This window comes from Myxocyprinus asiaticus, chromosome 2, assembly GCF_019703515.2.
Source record: "Myxocyprinus asiaticus isolate MX2 ecotype Aquarium Trade chromosome 2, UBuf_Myxa_2, whole genome shotgun sequence".
Lineage (NCBI taxonomy): Eukaryota > Metazoa > Chordata > Actinopteri > Cypriniformes > Catostomidae > Myxocyprinus > Myxocyprinus asiaticus.
Window position 1 is genome coordinate 850,811 of NC_059345.1, and position 21,690 is coordinate 872,500.

The following is a 21,690-nucleotide window of genomic DNA, read 5'->3' on the forward strand; positions in this document are numbered from 1 at the left end:
CACCTGGCTCAAAGAACCCTTTAGGGTAAAAAGGGTTCTATATGGAACCTTTTCACTTTTCTTATATGGAACCTTTTCTTCTAAGAGTGTAGATCCAGTCCATTACAAATATAAAAGCACATATGATTTCTTTATTAACTTTTGCCTTCTTGATGTTCTCAAACATTTCCACTAGATTGCATCAACTACAATACATCAGTGAGATATGATTAACAAGTCATTTACTAAACCATTATTGAAAAACCATTATTAAACTGCTTTAACATGAACTTATTAAACAATAATAAACCATTTGCTACAGTGTATTAATAATGTAGGAACAATCATTTAAAAATAAACAATTAACTATCAAATAATGCTTTACATATACTTTATATGCACAACATCACAAAACTAGCAAATAAAAGCTGAAAACACAATGGAAATAATCCATAACACATTTGGTATAAGCCAACACAGCACAATGGAAATAACACAAAACACTACAAAATTAAGCCACAACACAGCGGAATTAATACCGAACGAAATCATGATCTTGTCTGCATTAGGTCAGAATTACCACACAAATGAAAATGTAATGTTTAAAATTATTATTTCAGTTAATTTCGTTTAATCATTCAGGACTGCACAATTAATCAAAATAACATCAGAATTATGATATGGTCATGTGTGGTTATTAAACCACCAAAGGCTATGATTGAATTGAATGAATACATGTTTTGTGTGTGCTTCAAAGTGAATGTGTGGCACGCTGTTTTATGTTCACTCATAATAAGCTACTCAGTTTTCAGCGGTCTCGGAGCGGTTCACACACATTGTGAAAGCAGCGTGCTGCAGGTTTACACTTTCACACAACTGACACATTTGTTATTGCTACAAGTTATTATACAAATATATATATTTTTTATATATAATTTCAGTATCACAGAAAAGGAAAAGTTTCACCAGATTTGTAATGAGGAACATAAACTTTCAAATGCACACTGCACTTTAAGTGTTCCACCAAAATTAAAGCTCCATTTGGAGATAAAGTAAATAAGACTATTTTATAAAACTCTAATCCTCATAATAATAATAATAATAATAATAATTATTATTATTATTATTATTATTCAGTATTATATTACAATAATTAACTTGACTGGGTCCCACAATAATAATAATAATAATAATTCAGTATTATTATACATTTCTGATGTAGTTGTACAAATTAAAGTTGTAGTTTTTCATTCACAACAAAAACTTTTAGTAAAAATATATGTAGGTAAATATGGTAAATGCCATATCACATACCATTATTTAGAGGAGGTGATTATCTTTCAAACAATCCCACACACAAGATAATCAGATGTATAGATCATCAGATAATCCACATGAAGCACAATGTTACATATGACCACCAGGAGATGGCGCCAAATACATGACACAGACTCAATGATGACTCAAATGACACAGAATGAAACTCATTCTGTTAAATCTCATTATTAAAATCATGTCTGCATGCTATGCAAACCTTTAGTCATTGTTGTGTTTGCATGTGTAATTAGTTCTTATGTACAATTATTATGTTTTATTTGTTTGGAGATGTTTTTGGACACTATGATAAATTATATTTGTAATGCTATAACTTTTGATTGCTTTGTCATATCAACACACACATTTTTCTCAGGTACAGTTGACATGATTGGGAACAAAACAAAAGCAGTTTTTCAGAGCCACCTTATTTACATCCAGAGATATATAATGTCAAATCAGAAATTGTGTTTTGTTGACGTATAAGCCTTTAATTTTAGGTATGCCACTGAAACAGGAACTCTTTATAAACACCTTCAGAGCTAAACATCTTAGTAAAAATATATGTAGGTACATAATGCTCTTTATTAATGTATTGTTGTATATTTGTGCATCAAAATAATTAAATATAATTCTTCCTATGTTCATTTAGTGAAAAACTGTGGAAACATGCCTTCAGGATTTTTTACTATTTTTATTTAATGCATTAAACATTTTAAAGCTACTTTCTCATTCGTATCAAGTGATGGTTCCTCTGGTTAAAAAAAGAAACACCCTTATGTCATTATGCAAAGCAAACATGTAATTATCGAGATATGTATCAAATATCACCAATAGGCTGAAAAATATATTTTTGTAGCCATATCGCCCATCCCTATTATAGAGCAAATGAAACTTTCAATCCACTAACCCTAAACCTCACACAACTTACTGTAATTTTACATTTTTAGATTTGCATTTTAGAAAGGATTTTTGACATCTGAAACATGTAGCACAACAGCATTAAATAATCAGGACTACTAGAATGTAAAACAGTTCATGAGAGAAGTGTTGATTGGTCATTTCTGAGATCATTTAGTGCCAGTTGGACACTTCAGCTGGGCTTCATGTCTGTAAAGGGAAACGTTACACAATTAAAGATCAGGCTGTTTCTCTACAGACACACTGATGGATCAGACTCATTGAGAGGAAACACATGAACCATGAAGCTGCGGTAATGGAGCTCAAACCTGCTCGGACAGTGAAGACTGGAAACGTCCATATGACAGAGAGAGAAGTATTCAGTGGTAGAGCAGATGAAGCGTTTCAGAGTGCAGTCGAGAGTTCTTCAGATCTGTCTAAACAATCTCTCAACATCGACAGTGTTTATTAGTTTAAACCTGCTGAGACACTAAAACTGAGTTTTACCTAAAATCTGTTGGGATGAGCTGCATAAAATAGCAGATATACACACGCTTGTGACGGCATATCAACTGACAGAATGTTATTAAAGTGATATTTCACCCTGTCATCATTTATTCACCCTCATGTCATTCCAAAGCCATGCTCATTTTTAAACCAGACTTTAATTTAGGTCTGTTCCTCACACAAAGCTATCGTATGAATGCGAAAGACTTGATATATTGTGCACAAGTTGGATAGACTACTTTTATTATGCTTTTTCATCACTTATTTTCTATTCTATCATGCCCAATGGATGTATTTTTTATTTTTGTGAATTCAGAAGATAAAATGGGTAATTTTAATATGAATAATTTTAATAATCACCTATCAGATGATACTGAAAGCTGAAGTGTGTAACTTTTATTCGGTGTTAAAATACTGTAGCGCTAAAAAGATTCCTGTTTGTTTTGAGTGACCCATCTCAAGAGACACAACAACACTGGCTCGACCAATGGCGTGAGTTGGGGGCGGGACTATCTGTTTGTTCAATCAATGGAAGACAAGTTTAATTTTATTACCCCATTGGCAAATATTTGTATTTATTTTGTTTATGATGGTGAATGAGTGTTCTGCGGTTAAAGAGACGATCATCGGCGCTTCAGTCTCGTCTCTGCAAACCTGTAGTTTCTGTCCTGCGTCTTTAATAAAATTCTCCCTGCAGCTCATTAAATGAGCGTTTGTGGTATTTGCAGAGCGAGAGTGTGAATGAAAGCATCATGTCGTCGTGGTTATTTAATCTTTAAATTAAAGCCCTCCAAACCGCCGAACAACCGTTAGCAAACCATTAGCCACTCAGGAAACAGAAAAGAGAGAACGTTAAACAAAGTTTCACCAACATTGATTTGTTCATACAGATAAAAAACACATTTCATTCAGAGATTTTTTCTTCTGAGATCTTTTAAAAAGATTCATGTATTTATTTGGCAGATGCTTTTATCTGAAGCAACTTAAAGTGTATTTAAGATACAAGGTACATCTCATCAGAATGTGTGTTTCCTGAGAATCATGGCCTTAATGTTTCTTGCACAGTACTCCATACTCTAGCAGTTGAGCCACAGAAACCATGAAATCCTATAAAAGTTTCTTAAGTCATCGTGAGATCTGAAATTGCACAATACATTTTTTTCAAGAAGATTTGAGTGACGTTTGCCTACGCTAAACAATAATGCAAGGGTGTTCTGGGTTGTTGCTAGGGTGGTTTCTAGGGTGGTTTCTAGGGTGGTTTGGGTGGTTGCTAGGGTGTTCTGGGTGGTTGCTAGTTTGTCTCGGGTAGCTGCTAGGGTGTTCTGTGTGGTTGTGAGGGTGTTCTGTGTGGTTGCTATGGTTTTCTGGGTGGTTGTGAGGGTGTTCTGTGTGGTTTCTAAGTTGTACTGGGTGGTTGCTAAAGTGTTCTGTGTGGTTGCTAAGGTGTTTTGGGTGGTTGTGAGGGTGATCTGTGTGGTTTCTAAGGTATACTGGGTGGTTGCTATGGTTTTCTGGGTGGTTGTGAGGGTGTTCTGTGTGGTTGCTAAGGTGTTTTGGGTGGTTGTGAGGGTGATCTGTGTGGTTTCTAAGGTATACTGGGTGGTTGCTAAGGTTTTCTGGGTGGTTGTTAGGGTGATCTGTGTGGTTTCTAAGGTGTACTGGGTGGTTGCTAAAGTGTTCTGTGTGGTTGCTAAGGTGTTTTGGGTGGTTGCTATGGTGTTCTGGGTGGTTAATAAGATGCACTGGGTAGTTGCTTGGGTATTATGGGTGGTTGCTAAGGTGTTCTGGGTGGTTGCTATGGTGTTCTGGGTGGTTAATAAGATGCACTGGGTAGTTGCTTGGGTATTATGAGTGGTTGCTAAGGTGTTCTGGGTGGTTGCTAAGGTGTTCTGAGTGGTTGCTAGTATGTTCTGGGTGGTTAATAAGATGTACTGGGTAGTTGTTTGGGTATTATGGGTGGTTGCTAAGGTGTTCTGGGTGGTTACTAGGGTGTTTGATGGTTGATAAGATTTACTGGGTGGTTGCTAGGGTATTCTGGGTGGTTGCTATGGTGTTCTGGATTGTTGCTATGGTGTTTTATGTGGTTGCTAAGGTGTTTTAGGTGGTTGTGAAGGTGTTCTGTGTGGTTGCTAGCATGTTCTGGGTAGTTAATAGGATGTACTGGGTGGTTACTTGGGTATTCTGGATGGTTGCTAAAGTGTTCTGGGTGGTTGCTAGGGTGTTCTGTTTGGTTTCTAAGGTGTTCTGGATGGTTGCTAGAGTGTTCTAGGTTGCTGCTAGGGTGTTCTAGGTTGTTGCTGGTGTGCTGGTACAGTATGCAGTTTTTAGGGTTTTCTGGTTGGTTGGTTTCTTACTGACTAAAATGAAAAAGAGTCTGTGATATTCTGCTTTCTAGATCTGACTGGAGTTCCTCTTTCAATGTAAGTCTATGTTTTTATTTTTATGTTTAAATAGTAAGTGTGATCTGTTAGTAAAGCACACCTCTCCTCAACAACACACATGATTTGAGGCATCATTCATGTCTGGAACACAAACACGAGTTACACACTGAACGTTTAATACGTACTGTTATATGCTCAAACACCACTGAAAAAATAACAGACTAAATATTTTGTTTTCTTGCGCTGATATTTTCAATTTGAGATTTGTTAATTATCTCAACACAGCTCATTAAAACTTTTATTAAGTATAAAATGGCAATCTAGTTTAATAGAGTTAACAATGTTTGGTTTCATAATTAGTTTATTTTAAGAAATACAGTTAATGAGAAATAAAAGAATGTTGCAACTGTCATAAATGAGGTGTGTTTTAAGTGCTCAGTGAGTAAATTAAGGGTTTTGAAAGGCTAATATTTCATGAAAATAATGTAGTTTTACCGACTGCCTCCATTAATGGAGTGTGTTTGTTGAAGTACACATGAGATAAAAAAGCAAGAAAGCATGAGAAAATTGTGTTCATAATTAGTATGTTTTGTTTGCACATATGGTAGAAATGTTGGGTTATGCACATTTCCACAACAAGTTTTATTGAAAACCCGATGTCTGTTTAGAAAGTGTAATACTCATTTTTATGCACCACAACATTTCTACATGCAGTTTCACATCTCTCAGGACATCACAAACAGTTCTGGATCTAAAGGAGAATCTGAGCTTTTAAACCACAGAGAGCTGAAACATCCTGTAATAATCACACCATCAGTACAGCTCATTAATTATTCAGCTCATTAACAGGAACACAAACCATTATGACCTGTAACAAAGACAACACACAACAAAAACAGTCCCGGAGTTCATGAGTGTGTGTGTTTCAGCCTGATCTCGTGAAAATTACATGATTGTGATGACTTTTTTTGCATAATGACATTACGTGGTCCATTTCTGAGGTGAATTGTCCACTGTGTGGCGCTAAAAGAACGTTAACTGTTCTCTAAAACAGATGAGCACCAGCTTTAGTGATGTTTGGAAGAACAAGAAAACCGTTTGTTGTCTTTGTCTTTCTGTTCTCACACTTTTCGTTTCCAGACCTTGACTACACATGACACATTTTCATGGCTTTCCAGTAAATCTCATCCCTCAACATTCATGTGTACGTTTGATTCATCAGCAGCTACAGACGTGATAAGCGAACGCCGCCGGGCATCTCTCAGTCTTCGGGAAGCGTGTAATGGAAGGGGACGGGCGTTCACATCAGGTGTGTGTAATCGTGTTAGCTCGCAGTGACTGTGTGTCCACTGTCTTTTGAGTTGGTCACAATCGACACCCACATTGAATCTACCCACTAAACTCCACAGAAAACTCTGCAGAATTGGAAAGCCCATTATTTATTAATGTTTAATACATAGCTGGGCTATTTCGACCATTATTTCAGCTACCTGTAACAGTGTAGTACACTCAGCTCTACTAAACACACTTTAGGAGCCGTTCACACAGGACACATTGCTGACTGAATCTATTCTGTTTAAATCTGTTCTGCATAGTTTTCCTTAAAAATCAGCACAGAAAATATCAAAAAAGTAAAACATATCTTTTAAACCTAGCCCGACTATTTCTCTGTCTCTCTCTCTTGTTTAAATACTTCTCTGTTCTTTCAATATCAGATTGTGTGGAATTGTACTTGGATAAACAATACTTTGCATTCTGGTTAATATGAGAAATTCACTCTCCTACACCGTCACAATAATGCGGGACCGTAACAGCTATGTGCACCATATTTCATATTTACACTTTTCTATGAAGCAGTCTGATTGGTTACAACTAGAGTAGCAGAACACATTAGTGTCAATAATTACCCGTGTAATTCGGTAATTTTTTCTTATGAAATATTTCATGCTCGCGTAAAAACCCATGAAAATGGAAAGAATGGCTTTGGTAGATCAAGGTAAACGAACTCTCTGGCTGTTGTTCCACAGAAGAAGCTTCTAAAACTGTTGAACAAAAGAGTCTCTTTCATCTGTTGGAAATAAATATTGTGGTGCTGTGCAGTGAGTTGAGCGGCAGATCTTCAGCTTGCCAACAAGAAATCTCTCTGTAGCTCCAGTGTGGGATTATATCCACTGAAGGGCTGGACGTTCTCAAAGTATCTCTAAATACACAAGGCAATCATCATGGGGACAACTGGGAATGGCGTGCCCCAGGATGAGAGAGGAGGGCCATTAAACACATATTTACAGAGTGTATGTCTCGGGCAGGGGCGGTTCTGGGGTCAGTGGACATTCGGGGCTCAGCTCAGAGCTCTGTGGATACTAGGTGTGTGCAGTGATGCCATTATCTGTATCTGTATTTGTTCATATAACAAAATTATCTGTATCTGTCTTCGTGTTCGGATAGATCCGGGTGTGGCTTAAAATGGAAGTGCGTTAAAACTAAATAAAACACCCACTTTTAAGTGTTTATAGTTTCTATAAATAAAACAGGCCTTGTGTATGCCTTTTCATAATAATAGTCTAATAATAATTATTATTACTATTTTACAATTATGATTTAATTAAATTGTAATTACATTTTTTTCTTATCAGATGCAGCTGAATTTGTAGGCTACATTACCTGTGGAATATGTTGTGGTTTCTCCTGGTATTTCAGATATTATTATTTGCATGAAACAGAATTTTGGTTTGTCTGTGAATGTATAACAACATTATTCTGGAGGCAGGAGGTGTCAAGAAAAATGTGAAATGTCAAGCACACATTTTCCAGTGAATAATAAATACAAATTCAAACATTAAAAGAAATGAAAATAAAATCAATATAGCCTACAAACAGGAGAAAGTCCCGTAAGTCTATCAGGATTTTTTACGATAGGACTTTACGATTATTTAGTTAAATAATAATAATAATAATGATAATAATGTTACATTTATATAGCACCATACCAGAACTCAAGAACACTTAACATTCTAATAATAATATAATAATTTTCTTTATTTATCACACATTTGCACATATACAGTGAAATTCTTCTTTTCACATATCCCAGTTAAGCTGGGGTCAGAGTGCAGGGTCAGCCATGATACAGCACCCCTGGAGCAGATAGGGTCAAGGGCCTTGCTCAAGGGCCCAACAGTGGCATCTTGGCAGTGCTGAGGCTTGAACCCCAAACCTTCTGATCAGTAACCCAGAGCCTTAACCACTTAGCCACCACTGCCCCAACAATTCTCAAATTTAGCACAGTTTAAAGAAGAAGAAGAAGAAAAAAGACAGAGCATGTTTCAGTTTCTTCGTTTTACATAAACAGGAATATTCCTAATAGATGAACACTCTATGGAGCATTTTAACATTTTTCAGAATAATGTCTTAACCAGATAATTACCTTAATCACTGATGTGAATATAAATGTGGTCAACATTAAGAGACGGATAGACGAGCTCCAACGTGAAATCATCACGTCACAATCACAAGTTGCTTAGGGCCCCCGATCTGCCAGGGGTCCTCCAGATTGTCAAAGACATTATAAGTAGTGCTACGAATAATTGACCGGGCCCCCATACAAATTTTTGCTTAGGGCCCCCAAAAGGCTAGGACCGGCAATGGGCGATAGTTACCTTCAAATGTCTGTTCCATTAAAACTGTCTGTGCCTTATACTCTGGTGCATTTTTAAGCTGCCGCCCACAATTTATCACACTCAAATTTAAAAGCTCATTTGTATATAAACAAGGATTGTAAACACAAAACAAACAAACATGTAATTCTGGTTCTGTTCACTCTACCTCACTTTGAAAAGTCTCATTTTATTCCATTAGATGGCAGAAAGCACTAGAAAAAAAAATCTCTATCACCTTCCATCACAATATACAGATCTGAAATGTAGGTGGCGCTCTAACACATTTTATCCCTCACAGATGTGCTCGTCCATAGACATTCAGTCTAATTGTCAGTTCAAGCACCACCCTCAATGTTTCATTGAATATCTCGGCCTCTGAGTGGACTAGAAGCTCAATCTAGGTGTCATTAGAAATCTGAGACCCTCCCCTTTACAAAGATATAACACATGTTATCATCATTAGTTGAAAACATCTGATATTTGTTTTGCATGCTTTTCATTCTGGATGGCATATCTTGTTCTGGACATCTAAGATATAACATTGGATTATTCACACAAGTAAGCTCACAGACAATTAAAAAAGGGCAAATTGTTTAGAAAACTCCCTAAGGTAAAAGCAGATATAAAGTTTTTGGCTATTTAGGGCTTACAGCAGCAGTTATCAGAGCATAAAAGAGACGTTTGATGACTTACAGAAATCATATTTCACTTTGTGATTCTTTTGAAAATCTTTTGAACTGTGGTATTAGTGCAACAAAATAAACTATACAGTCACATTCCTGAGAATGAGAGCTTTCATTTGATGTATGTCTCGTCCATTTAGGTGCATGTCAAACCATTTTATTTTCATATAAATATTTCGACCCCATTTCCTCTAGGGGCCGCTAATTTTCAGTGTGAATGTTTTGAGGCCTTATTTTGTTGTTTTACGTAACATAAATGCAGAAGTGATCTCTGAAAAGTTCAGATTCTAAGCTTTCAAATGATACCTCACATGCCGGACTTTAACATTTTAGGCGTAAACATTTTTTGTGATATCGAGCTTGCATTACAAGATACATCTGTGTTCACATACTTGTGTAGAGTATGTTTCAGCCTTTAATATCAATGGATATATGCAGTCATTTATGCTTGAGCCAGAATTGCTTGAAGAGAAACTCTCTCCCGGAACATACTAAGATCTTGTGTCTGTTTGGCCATGTGTTTCGACCTTATTGATTATGTCTGATTGGAGGTCAGATGCGTCTCCTGCTTTTGTGTCTGGTTGAGTCGACGAGACAGTTCCATGCAGAAGAGTATAACCTCGATGCTATCAGTGAATTCATTTGTCTTCTTGCCTTGTAAATCTGTTTGGTGATTACTGGAGCTGGCTGCAGTCCATGAGCGTGTTGAGAGGATGGAAGTGTGTGTGAAGCATTGAGGAAAGCTTTAGATATTTACAGCTAGATAAAAAGGTTTGTTAGATGACACACAAGCTGGACATACCTGCTTGAAAACATGGCTTAAAAATATATAAATAAAAAATATATAGTTTAAAAAATATCTTAAACCAGCCTAAGCTGGATTCCTGGTTTTAGTTGGTTTATGCTTGTCTCCCAGCCTGACCTGCTGTCAAGTGAACAAAAAACCATTTTAGTTTTATCCATCAGTTATGTTGCCTTCCTGCTAGTCTGGTTCTGTTATTCGTACTGCTTATGAACTCATTACTCTCATATATTTGTGGTATATCTAGCATAAAAGGAGCTAAAGTCTATTATCTGCTGCTAACATGAGCTTTTGTATTAACACTTTACTAACGGTTTCTACATTAGACAGAGATAACAGGCTTCAGTATTTCATTGTAGTTCTTCAGACACACTGACACGATCTGATGCGCTTGGGAATCGTCTGATTCTATCCACCAACTCCATTTCAGATCATTTACATTCATTCATTTATCAGACGCTTTTATTCAGAGCCACTTGCAAATGAGGAAAAACACAAGTGATTTATCACACAGGAGCAGGAATATTAGCAAAACAGCAATACCAGATTTCAGCTGTTAAACAGAAACCTGAAACTGGAGAACAAAAGATGAATGGGAAAAATCTATGTATTTTTTTGTTGGATTATGTTCACTCACTAATTACAGTTATTCTGTCATATTTACATTTCTGCATTTGCACAGATGCATTTAGAAGACGCTTTGATTGTCACAGTGCATGCAAACTATACATTTGATCAATTTTTGTGTTCCCAGGGAATCAAAACCATAACTTTGGTGTTGCTAGCTAACATTCTAGCTACAGGAACTTGAATCAGTGCTAATATATGAGAATGAATGCTTGAATCCAACTTCCTTTCCCTTTGACCTCACTTCCAAACCATTTTTGTGTTACACTAAATTTATATTTAAAATACACTTAATTTAAATGTTATGCTTATTTTTCTTAGCCCATTGGCATCGTTCTTGTTTTAAGAATAAATCTCACTAAATTTGGTTCAATTTCTCTGGAAAATAAAATTCAAATCTTATGTCACTGTGTTTTCAAAGTAAATGTATCTTTTTTTTTTTAAGGATGTTTAGATGATTTTACTGGAAAACGAAACAGAAATGATTGTTTGCTGTGAGGAGTTTGTTGCAACTGGATACTCAACTATCGGGCAAGTGCGAGCCAGGGCTGTCTATCAACTGGTCAGCCATGGCCACTAGCCTCAGATCTTGAGCCGCAAGACCAAAATTGATCTGCATTCCCACCATCGAGCCAATAGCCCCACAGAGTTGCCCTAAAATGGCGGGTTTAATGCACCGCGCTTGGGCCAACGTCACACACCCTGTCCATTTAACAAGCAAGAGGAAAACTCAAGCTCAGGTATCAGACTCTGGAGACTAGCTAGCCCTCAAAATGAACATGGTGACTGGAGACTGAAGCTGAAGTTTGTTTGCTTGAAGCGAGATCTGACTCAGCGAAACTCCACCCTTGACATTGACCCTGCCTTAATCCCCAGCTGGCCTTCTTTGAACCAAGGGTGATCGGTGGGTGAAAGGTGCTTGACCATTGGCCCTGAGGAAGCCCAGAGGAGGCCCAATGAAGCCCCAGAAGTGACAGTGGGAACGCAAATGACCCTGGCACGCACTACCATGCTTCCATTTGTCCTGATAGTGGAAATGTGGCTATTAGGGACAGCTGCAGCTTCGGCTTCCTGTGTTCTGTTGCCAATCTAGGCTCATAGAATGAATGTTACGACAACTACACTTTTACAAACTGAATTTTATGTGCTGCATACTACGTTTTGCTGCAGTTTCCTGGTGGAATGAACAGTAGAGACCCTACAACAACTGTGAGTTTAATTCACTTTTACACATCACAAGTACAACGGCTGATTCTGACTTAATAAAAACTTATTTTTCGCTATATTACTCACATACTGCTATGTGATGATATTGAAACACTTTTACTCTAATACATCTTTTAATAATACAGCTTTTATTACTCAGAAAACTGAGGTTCAAGCCCAGCCAAATACGCAAGCTGGTACGCTGACAAAAGTGTCATAGAAGCGACACAAAATGTGCTTTTCATGTCGCATTTGCTTTTACAAAACTATCGGTTATGTTTAGGTGATGGTTAAGGTTAAAGGCCAAAATGATACTTTGGGTGTACGCGTTGCGTCATTCTTGACCCACGCACACGGTCCTCGGCTGTGCACATTGCTGACGCACGCGCCTGCTATTCACTGTACTAAAAGAGTATCACAAAAAGTTGTAGTGGGCATATGTCAAATGCGTTTGCATTTGCTTGCGGTCAGAAGAGTATACTCACAAAGGCAACACGGTCGACCAGGCGCGAACCGATCCGAAATGTGCTAAAACAAAGTATACCTGGGCCTTAAGGATATCTGTTTTGTTTAACTCTCAGTTGCTTTACGAACACTATTGGTTAGGTTTAGGTTAACATTTTAGGTTAGGCAGGTACGTTACGTACCTTAAAAAATGTGTCTGATTACGACACCATTTCACTCACTTTTGGCGCCCCCCACTGGACATTTCAGTGGGAAACTACAGCAAAACATGTAATGAAGCACATAAAATGAAATGCAAAAATGTTGCCATGGTCACGTAATGTTCATGAGATTAAGCTGTCTATTGCACATGTGCAACTTCACTTGCTACTTCCTGACATTGTAACTGTAACCGACATTCTTGTAACCGTCTACTACAAGAGAATTGCTACTTTGCCGCAGTTGTTACTACGTGACAGATTAGGTCATCCAATATTATATTTTACAAGAGATGATGTAAAGTGAACACAATTAGTAAACATCCTCCTCAATAGTTGTTTTAAATTTGTGACCCACGGTTCAATGGAATAGAAAAAAAGTCAATAATATCAATATTATCTCTTAGATTACATTTATGCATTTGGCAGACGCTTTTATCCAAAGTGACTTACAGTGCACTTATTACAGGGACAATCCCCCTGGAGCAACCTGGAGTTAAGTGCCTTGCTCACGGACACAATGGTGGTGGCTGTGGGGATTGAACCAGCAACCTTCTGATTACCAGTTATGTGCTTTAGCCCACTACGCCACCACCACTCCGACTTATAGCTTACAAGGGTAAAAACATTTCTTCTGACAGTAGGACACTACAAGCAACACTTCTCCATTTTAAATTAGTGATTAAATAAGTGAATGATTGTATGCTCCACCGTCTATATTGTTACTTGTTGATTTTATGAGTTTCTTGGCTATGGCGGTTGATCAGTTTACTTCAGTTGCTCTCTTGTCCGCTGCTGTTGCTTTAAGTCCCTTTTTTTAACCACTGCACCACACCGCCTCTATAAAGCATTCTGGATGTATCATTTACAAACTATGTCTCCTTTAGATGTAAATTAAGACTTTGATCTAACACCTTTTTTATAAAGATTTTTTTTTTTTTTTTTTTTTTTTTTTTAAGTGACTGCTGATTTATGTACAGCACTGTATGCTTGATGTGTCGGTTTGTTACTTTTCTGAACAGTTTAGTTGATTGCTTTGTTTATTACTTTGATTGTCTCTGGGTAATGCATAGTCAATTGATAAATGTTTGAGTGATTATCTTAATTACGTACATCTGTTTAAATCAATTTGTTATCCACATATACATAGTATGTGAATTGAGAAATGTGTCTACAGTCTGAAGAAGGCCTTGAACCGAAATGTTTGCTTTTATTCCCCTGCTGCTATTTTTTAATAATAAGAACCAATATTTTTGTAAGACATTTCCAGAGTGCAGATCTTCCTTATGTTTCTTTTGCATGGACTTGATCATTGGGTCATAGCATCTGGATTAACATAACTTTAAAGTGCAGGTTTTTTTCTACCTTACAATAATGAAAAGAAACACAGTTGAGTACAATGAGAATTTCACTGATTCATATAGTCCATAACGGATGGCCTCGAGCACAGGACTGGACTGACTAAAGTAAGAAATAGAAAGGCAATTTTTGAAATAATAATTGGTATATGCGGTGAGATGCCAGAAGAATCATCACCAGAGTGAAGGAAACAGCTGCTTATATATACTTGGGATTTGATTGGCAGGGCTAGAAGAACAAGCTCCACCCGAGCCTACGTTTGCAACTTCATAAACTTAAAACCAAATAATAATCAAAGAAGGAAAACCAAGAAATGAGAAGCATGAGATAACTGGGGTCTTTTTTGAGGAGAAACATCTGAAGACTTTGGCAAATAGTCTGCATTTGCTCTCCATTTAACCTCGTTGTTGTCTAAGAGAAAGAATTGAGATTTTGAAGAGATCTCGTTAGTGATTTGGCTCTCCTGTGGGTGTGATGTGGACTTGCAGTGCAGCGAGAGAAACATAAACCCTCTCGAGGTTTTACTGACTAAATTAGTAATTGAGGGTTGTGAGCAGTCACCTGCCTGTGTGTGTGTGTGTGTGTGTGTGTGTGTGTGGTTCTCTGCTCGCCCTCTCTCTCTCTCTTGATCACTCCCTCCCACCTCCTCAATGTCTCTCTCTCTCTTTTCCTCTGCAGCTGTGTCTCGCTCTTTCTCTCTCAGTCTCGGGCTGTGTTTTCACACGAGCAGCAAGTCTCTTCGGCTTCATCTATCTCTCTCTATCTCTGATGTTGTGGTAAAAGTCACTAAGAGATAGATCAGCATTCTGCATGAGGATGGACCCGCGGATGCTGCAGAGTCCCGTATGACTAGCATGAGACCTTCCCGTGTGGATTCAGACGGCTTTCGTGCTCTTTCTCTGCCAGAGACATACAGAGGTGTTCAAACAGACGGCAGGCTTGTTTTGCGCTGGTTTGGTGATGAAGAGAGACCGCTGGATTGGTTTATTTTGATCTCAGTGCATCTGTTTTTCCATCCCGATTGCCGTCTCTGTGGCTGATTTTGTGTTTATCTAACAGCTTCACCCCTTTTCTTGGATTTTGGTTTCTCTGTGTTTTCTGCCTGTCTCTGGAGGTTTTATCATCTAAGAGAAAAATTAATTGACTGGACCATCATCCTCTCTCAACTCTCTCTGTCTCTGGTTTCTTTTCCCATTCTTTGGGGACTCATTCCCTGTTTTTTACGAGTTTCTCCAATTGTTTGAATTTTCCAGGATGTTTGTGTGTTTCTTTGCACCTTCTGGACATTAGATGGATAATCTCTGGAACCTCTTGACAAGTAAACTCCGTCAGATCCAGATGGATTCTAGTTTGTTGAAGGCTTTTTGTTAGTCTTGCATTCAGGTGTAGATTCAGAATTTTCAGATTTGATGGTAAGCTATAGCTGCCAATTTTCTAGATATTTTTATTGCACTTTGGGGAGTTTACATTTTTTTTTTTTTTTTTTAAGGAGTATATTCAGTCTGTTGATCTCATCATTGGATTGCAGCACTGGAAATTGTTTTTATTTTTTTCATTTTGCAGTTTTTTTAGGATCATAATCAAGATTTTTTTTTTTTTTTTTTTTTTTTTTAATCTCCCAGTGGTCAAGGAAGTTCCTTTGAATCATGGATACAGGTTTGGTGTGACATGTCCTCCTGTTTTTGTCACATGAGGAGGCGTGGCATGGAAGCCCTGCTCCTTTTATCCTCTGCCCCGCGGGCTTTACTTCTGACGAGTGGATTAGTTGCTTACCCAGCATCCCAGGCTTTGGCTCCGCCCAGGGCCTTCTGGACCAGTGTGTCCTGTCTATGGCGATTTGTTTTGTCTCTAGCATTGCTCGTCTTTCCCGGCCCAGCAGTTTCTGCTCGAGTATCATCCAGTCTCAGTACTACCCATCATATTCATCATTTCCACAGCAAACATGGCACTCTGCCCATCGCCATCAACAGAATGCACTTCCTTACGCGGGGTAGTCACGGTACGTGCCCATCTTGTGGATCTGTTTGTTCGATGTTTGTTGCGTTACAGTTTTGCAGAGTGATCTCACTGTGACTTCAGCCACTGCAGGTTGAAAGTTCTTCAGCTGAAATCGGTCTGTGCTAACCAAAATTTACAGAGGGGCAACAAAAGTGAGTTGTTTTAGTTGTAAATGGTGAAATACGGTTAAGAGGAATGGATATTGTATTAACCATAGACCCTAACCCAAACCCCAAGTGATATGATTGGTGTGGGTGAGAAACAGATCGATATTTGTCATTTATTGCTAGACTTAATTCTCCCTATCCAGTAGGGGGCGATATGCAGAGTAGAATGTGAAAGTGATCTGTTTCCCATCCACACCTATCACATCGCTTCTGAAGATATTGATTTAACCACTGGAGTTTTATGGATTACTTTTATGCTGACTTCTGTGATTTTTTGGAATGTTGCCACCCATTCACTTGCATTGTATGGACCAAAAGAGCTGATAAATTCTTCTAGAAGTCTTCATTTGAGTTCAGCAGATGAAAGAAAGTCATACACATCTGGCATGAGGGTGAGTAAATGATGAGAGAATTTTCATATTTGGGTGAACTATCCCTTTAAGGGCTTTTGTCAGATCTGGATGAATTTGTCAATAAGAAAGTAGGTTTGGAAACATTTCTAGTAATTATTATGGTGAAAACATGAAAATGTCCCACAAGGACATTATATATAATGCTGAAATATAAACCATATCAAGATCATGCTTAATTAATGCCTACTTCCACTATTTCATAGCTTTTAAAGTCCTGTGTGGATCTTATTTCAGTGTAGCTACAGTTTTAAGCGTTGAAAGAATTTAGATCATTAGTTCTGTACAGCAGTACCACCGTTCCCTAAACGCAGATTACACAGCCTTTGTAGGGTACCAACCTCGGACATGCAACACTCTCTTCGCCATACGATCACCTTGCACCCGCACATCTCTCACGCGTGCACCTCTTTGTGCACATGCAGAAATGCTGTCTGTTCGCACTCCAGTTGTCAATCTCACGTTCAGCAGAGCAAAAGGCATTTACACTTAACTTGGATGTTTACATTAATTTATACAGTTAATCCGCCCGAAGTAACTGCGATAGTTTCCAATACCCAGCGAGGGCGTGGGGTAAATGCATAAATACTGCTTATGTGGGACGTGGGACAAAGCGCACTGATATATTTCTGCACTGATTTAAAAATGTATACTTAAAAACTGATGTCACAAGAGCCCATATGTACAGAATCACCCTGAAAACGGCCATCACATTACACAGAAAAGCCTGCGTTATCATAAGAGCCACAACTTACCTCAACGTGCTGCCTTAAATTGAGATTTTAATCTTGAAATATCTGCTTGTCTTGGTGTTAAATGAAGGCATTGCATGATGAGACTTTTTTCACTGTGTGGCGCGAGTTTGATGCTGCAGCAGTGATGGACTCGGCTTGAGTGACAGTCTGTGACAGCAGAGCACGCCTCTGTGTGAACTTCCGCTCTCGTAAAAGTCCCATTCAATAATCTCTCAATAAATTACACATTAACTAAAATTCTATTAACTAAAAACCCAGTAATGTAACAACAGGAGCGCCACCCATTGTAAAGAAGTAAAAGTACATTTTTTCACTAGAACTTTATTTGAGTGAGAGTAAAAAGTACTCACTTTTAAACCTACTCTAAAAGTAAAATTTTTCCCAAAAAGTTACACAAGTAAATGTAACAGAGTACATGTAGCGCATTACTACGCACCTCTGGACCTGTGATCTTTCAACAGCCAATGAATGAATGAATGTGGTGCCAACTTGTGTTGTTTAGAATATCAGCATTACTGTTAGCACAGTATTGATTCATATGTTTACCACTTCTGTCTTGGAGAGAAAAAAATAGAAGACAAAAAATGTGCAGCTTGCCTACGGTTTCGAATTTTCACATGCTCATATCACGATTTTGTTAAGATTGTGATTAACTGCGTAGCCCTAATATACACCGTAATACATTTTCTTTTTTTACCTATTCATTGTTGTAGAGAATCCAAAGGTGTTTTGGCCAGATACACGATTAGTATTAGCTTTATACTGTTTTAAACTCTTAAAAGGGTCAAAAATGACCCGAACATCACATGAGGGTTAATATTACTTTGTCTACCATCATAGACTCTGGGTAGAATAGTAGTGAGAAAGCTGTATGTGTTTTTCAATGACCAATTCTTAAAAGTGGTTAAAGAAGGCCTATTATGATTTTAGGGATTTTACCTTTCCTTTAGTGTGTAATATAGCTGTTTGTGCATGTAAAAGGTCTGCAGTGTTACAAAGCACAAAGTCCACACCAAAGGGAGTTACTCTCTCCCACAGCAAACACTGCTCCTGAACTGCCTGAAATGCCTGGTTTGCGGTCCAGACGTTACTTCCGTGATATAGCTATGTCAATATGTAACACATTTGCATAATACCCGCCTCAGGAATGCGATGCTCAGGAAGCCTCGGGAGCTGAAACTCGGTTATGGTAAGGGGCGTTACATTTCCGACACATGCTCCAAGCAGTTGACCAATCACAACACACTGGGCCAGCTGACCAATCAGAGCAGACTGGGCTTTTCGGAAAGGGGGGCTTTAAAGAGACAGGAGCTACAACAGCGTTTCAGACAGAGGGTGAAAAGAGGTGCTGCAGTAATGTACAGTATGAGAAAAACAATGTGTTTTTTGAACATTAAAGCATGTAAACCTATTCTAGTAGACCCCCAAAATAAAATTATGAACCTGTAAATGAGCATAATATGGGCTCTTTAAATATGGCTTTTCCCCCAATGGTTGCATCTTTAGGTGTTTGATCTTATTAATGAAGCGCCAATTACTGTTGGAAGTTCATCAGAATATCAGTGTTTCTACAGCAGATCATTGACTTCATAAAGCTGTTTATAAAGACTATTTCATCTGAGAAGAGCTATTCTCTGAGCTCAGACGATATGGTTATAAATCGCTGGCTTCCTTTGTGCTGTACTCGAGCACTGAACATTGAAATTGAGCTGTCAGTACAGTCAGCTGAAGAAAAGTCATATTTACTGCTCGAGAGTCATCGACTGTACCGTCGTCGTTATGTCAAGATGCTAAAGCAGTCTAGTGCTTAAACATGACTGTTATGAAACACACTTTAACACAATTTCACACCAATAAAACTAAATTAAATCTTGATATCATCTTTTCATTCTTCAAAACGCTGCAGTTTCAAACTCAGGCAGTTCTCTCAGAGATGTAGTTGATGTTTCTACACCAGATCTCTCTCTTCACTTGTCCTCCTCATGTTCTCTTCACTCCATTTCTCTCAATTTCTTCTCTTCATGCTCTGATCTCTCTCTCAGGTCATTTCTCTGTATTCAGTGTCGGTCGAGTGTTACCGTCCTGTCGGCTGCAGTGAAGTCACAATCGCTGCAGTCAGTCGTCCTGAACGAGTCTGTACTGTTATTATTGCTTCTCGGCTTTTGGATTTATGATGACTTCCTGTCTCTCTGATATCATGTGACTCTGTGCAGGGAAACTTCATCCCTCATACACAACACATACTATGACTGACCTTTAATTGCCCTTTAATTCTAGTCAAGACTCGAAATGGGACTCAAATTTCTAGCTGTCAGGGAACATGTTGACTAAGTTAAGTCATTATAAACTCAGCAAAAAAAGAAATGTCCTCTCACTTTCAACTGCTTTTATTTTCAGCAGATTTAACATGTGTAAATATTTGTATGAACATACAAATATTCAACAACTAAGACATAAACTGAACAAGTTTCACAGACATGTGACTAACAGAAATGGAATAATGTGTCCCTGAACAAAGGGGGGGTCAAAATCAAAAGTAACAGTCAGTATCTGGTGTGGCCACCAGCTGCATTAAGTACTGCAGTGCATCTCCTCCTCATGGACTGCACCAGATTTGCCAGTTCTTGCTGTGACATGTTACCCCGCTCTTCCACCAAGGCACTTGCAAGTTCCCGGACATTTCTGGGGGGAAAACACAGGTGCATGTTCATTATTTGTTTATGGTTCATTGAACAAGCTTGGAAAACATTGTTTAAACGCTTTACAATAAAGATATGTAGTTATTTGGATTTGTACAAAATTATCTTTAAAATACAGTGTCCTGAAAAAGGGGCGTTTTTTTTTTTTTTTTTTTTTTTTGCTGAGTTTATTTATAGCAGCTTACCTGAATAATAATGCATCCATTTTAACCTCCTGAGACCCCTGCATGACAGCTGTGTGCTTTTTCCATTCCCCTTTTTGATGTGTAACTAATAGCAATTAATAAACATGCAAAAAAATAAAAATAGACCAAATAGTTGTCCTAATAATTAATGTCCTCATATGTGGACAGCGGGACTAATTTGTGAAATTGTAAATAATATCAAGCTATAGAAGGTCAGATAGTTCATGATGTTTCAGGAGTGTTGAATATTCATGTTTTTGAGATGTTACAGACATTACATCAGAAATTAGCATAATTAATTCTGATTCAAAGTAATGTCCAGCATCATCCAATCACTGTCAACCATGTTAAAATAAAATGATACATTATAAATTCTGAATCTATGTACTGATTATCATTGTCACATGTCTGTCAAACATGTTGAGTGATCCAAACATCATCTGCAGCCTGAAACTGAACTTTTGATCAGATTTTAGGAGTGAATGCACTTAACTGCATAGAGAGCTATAGGATGCTCCCTTGCTCCCTATTTAGTGAATGACTTAACCTCCAGTGTGCTGTCTGTCTGCACTGGTCTCAGAACAGTTTGAAATGCACCTTATTTTCATCACAACTCCTTATAAAGCCTCTGAAAGACACATTTATCAGTTTTTGGATGAATTCATTTATACTCAATATGATAATGTACAGTAAATATAGGATATTTTACCTGAAGCTGAGCCTGTAGTCCACGTATGTGGTCATTGTGTTCAACAGAGTGGTGTTTTACAATAAATCGCTCAAATTTAAAAGAATGGCATATCAGATGAAACTAGAGACTCTAATCTTTTGACTCAAACAGGTTTCAATGTAAAAACTTAATGAGGTTTCTTACCAGATGTAGTTTTGTTGGCATTTCTCCCAAACACAAATTCCGCTGTGATCAGCGCCATGTTGTTTTGTCACATGACTCCACACGTCGAAAGTTTAACCCTTTACTAACAGCACAGAGTCTCCTGAACTGAGATCAGTCTGTGTAAATGAAATGAAATTATGCGTTGCATATAGCATAGCCAAAACGTAATGTCCACGCAGGTGGATGCTGGGTCTCATGAGGTTAAAGCTGAAGTGTGTAATTTCTGCACCACAAGCATCACCGAATAGAACTGCAAAAATAAACATTGTTTTAAAACAGCTTTTTCAAACATTCCCTTCATCTGCGATTGGTCAAACAAACAGATAGTCCCGCCCCAAACTTGTGCCATTGGCCGAGTTAATGTTGTTGTGTCGGGCTGGATGGCTCATTCAAAACTAAAGGAGGAATTTATATCGCACCACAGAGACATTGTTTAAAGTTTTCAAGAACATTAACCTACGAATGTCTTACAGTACTTATACACTGTAGTTGTGTCTGCATATTA

At 38.0% G+C, this 21,690-nt stretch overlaps 1 protein-coding gene across 4 annotated transcripts in view; it reads left to right on the top strand.

Annotated features, from left to right (window-relative positions):
* LOC127410360 (neurexin-2-like) overlaps positions 1-21,690 on the top strand; it is a 495,400-nt gene that overhangs the window by 274,733 nt on the left and 198,977 nt on the right. Inside the window, exon 1 of one of the 4 annotated variants that reach the window (XM_051645608.1) lies at positions 15,745-16,075. The exons of the other annotated variants lie outside the window; for them this stretch is intronic. Within the exon in view, the coding sequence (XP_051501568.1) occupies positions 15,745-16,075 (331 nt within the window). Of the gene's footprint in view, positions 1-15,744; positions 16,076-21,690 lie in introns of those variants that run through there. 4 annotated transcript variants of the gene reach the window in all.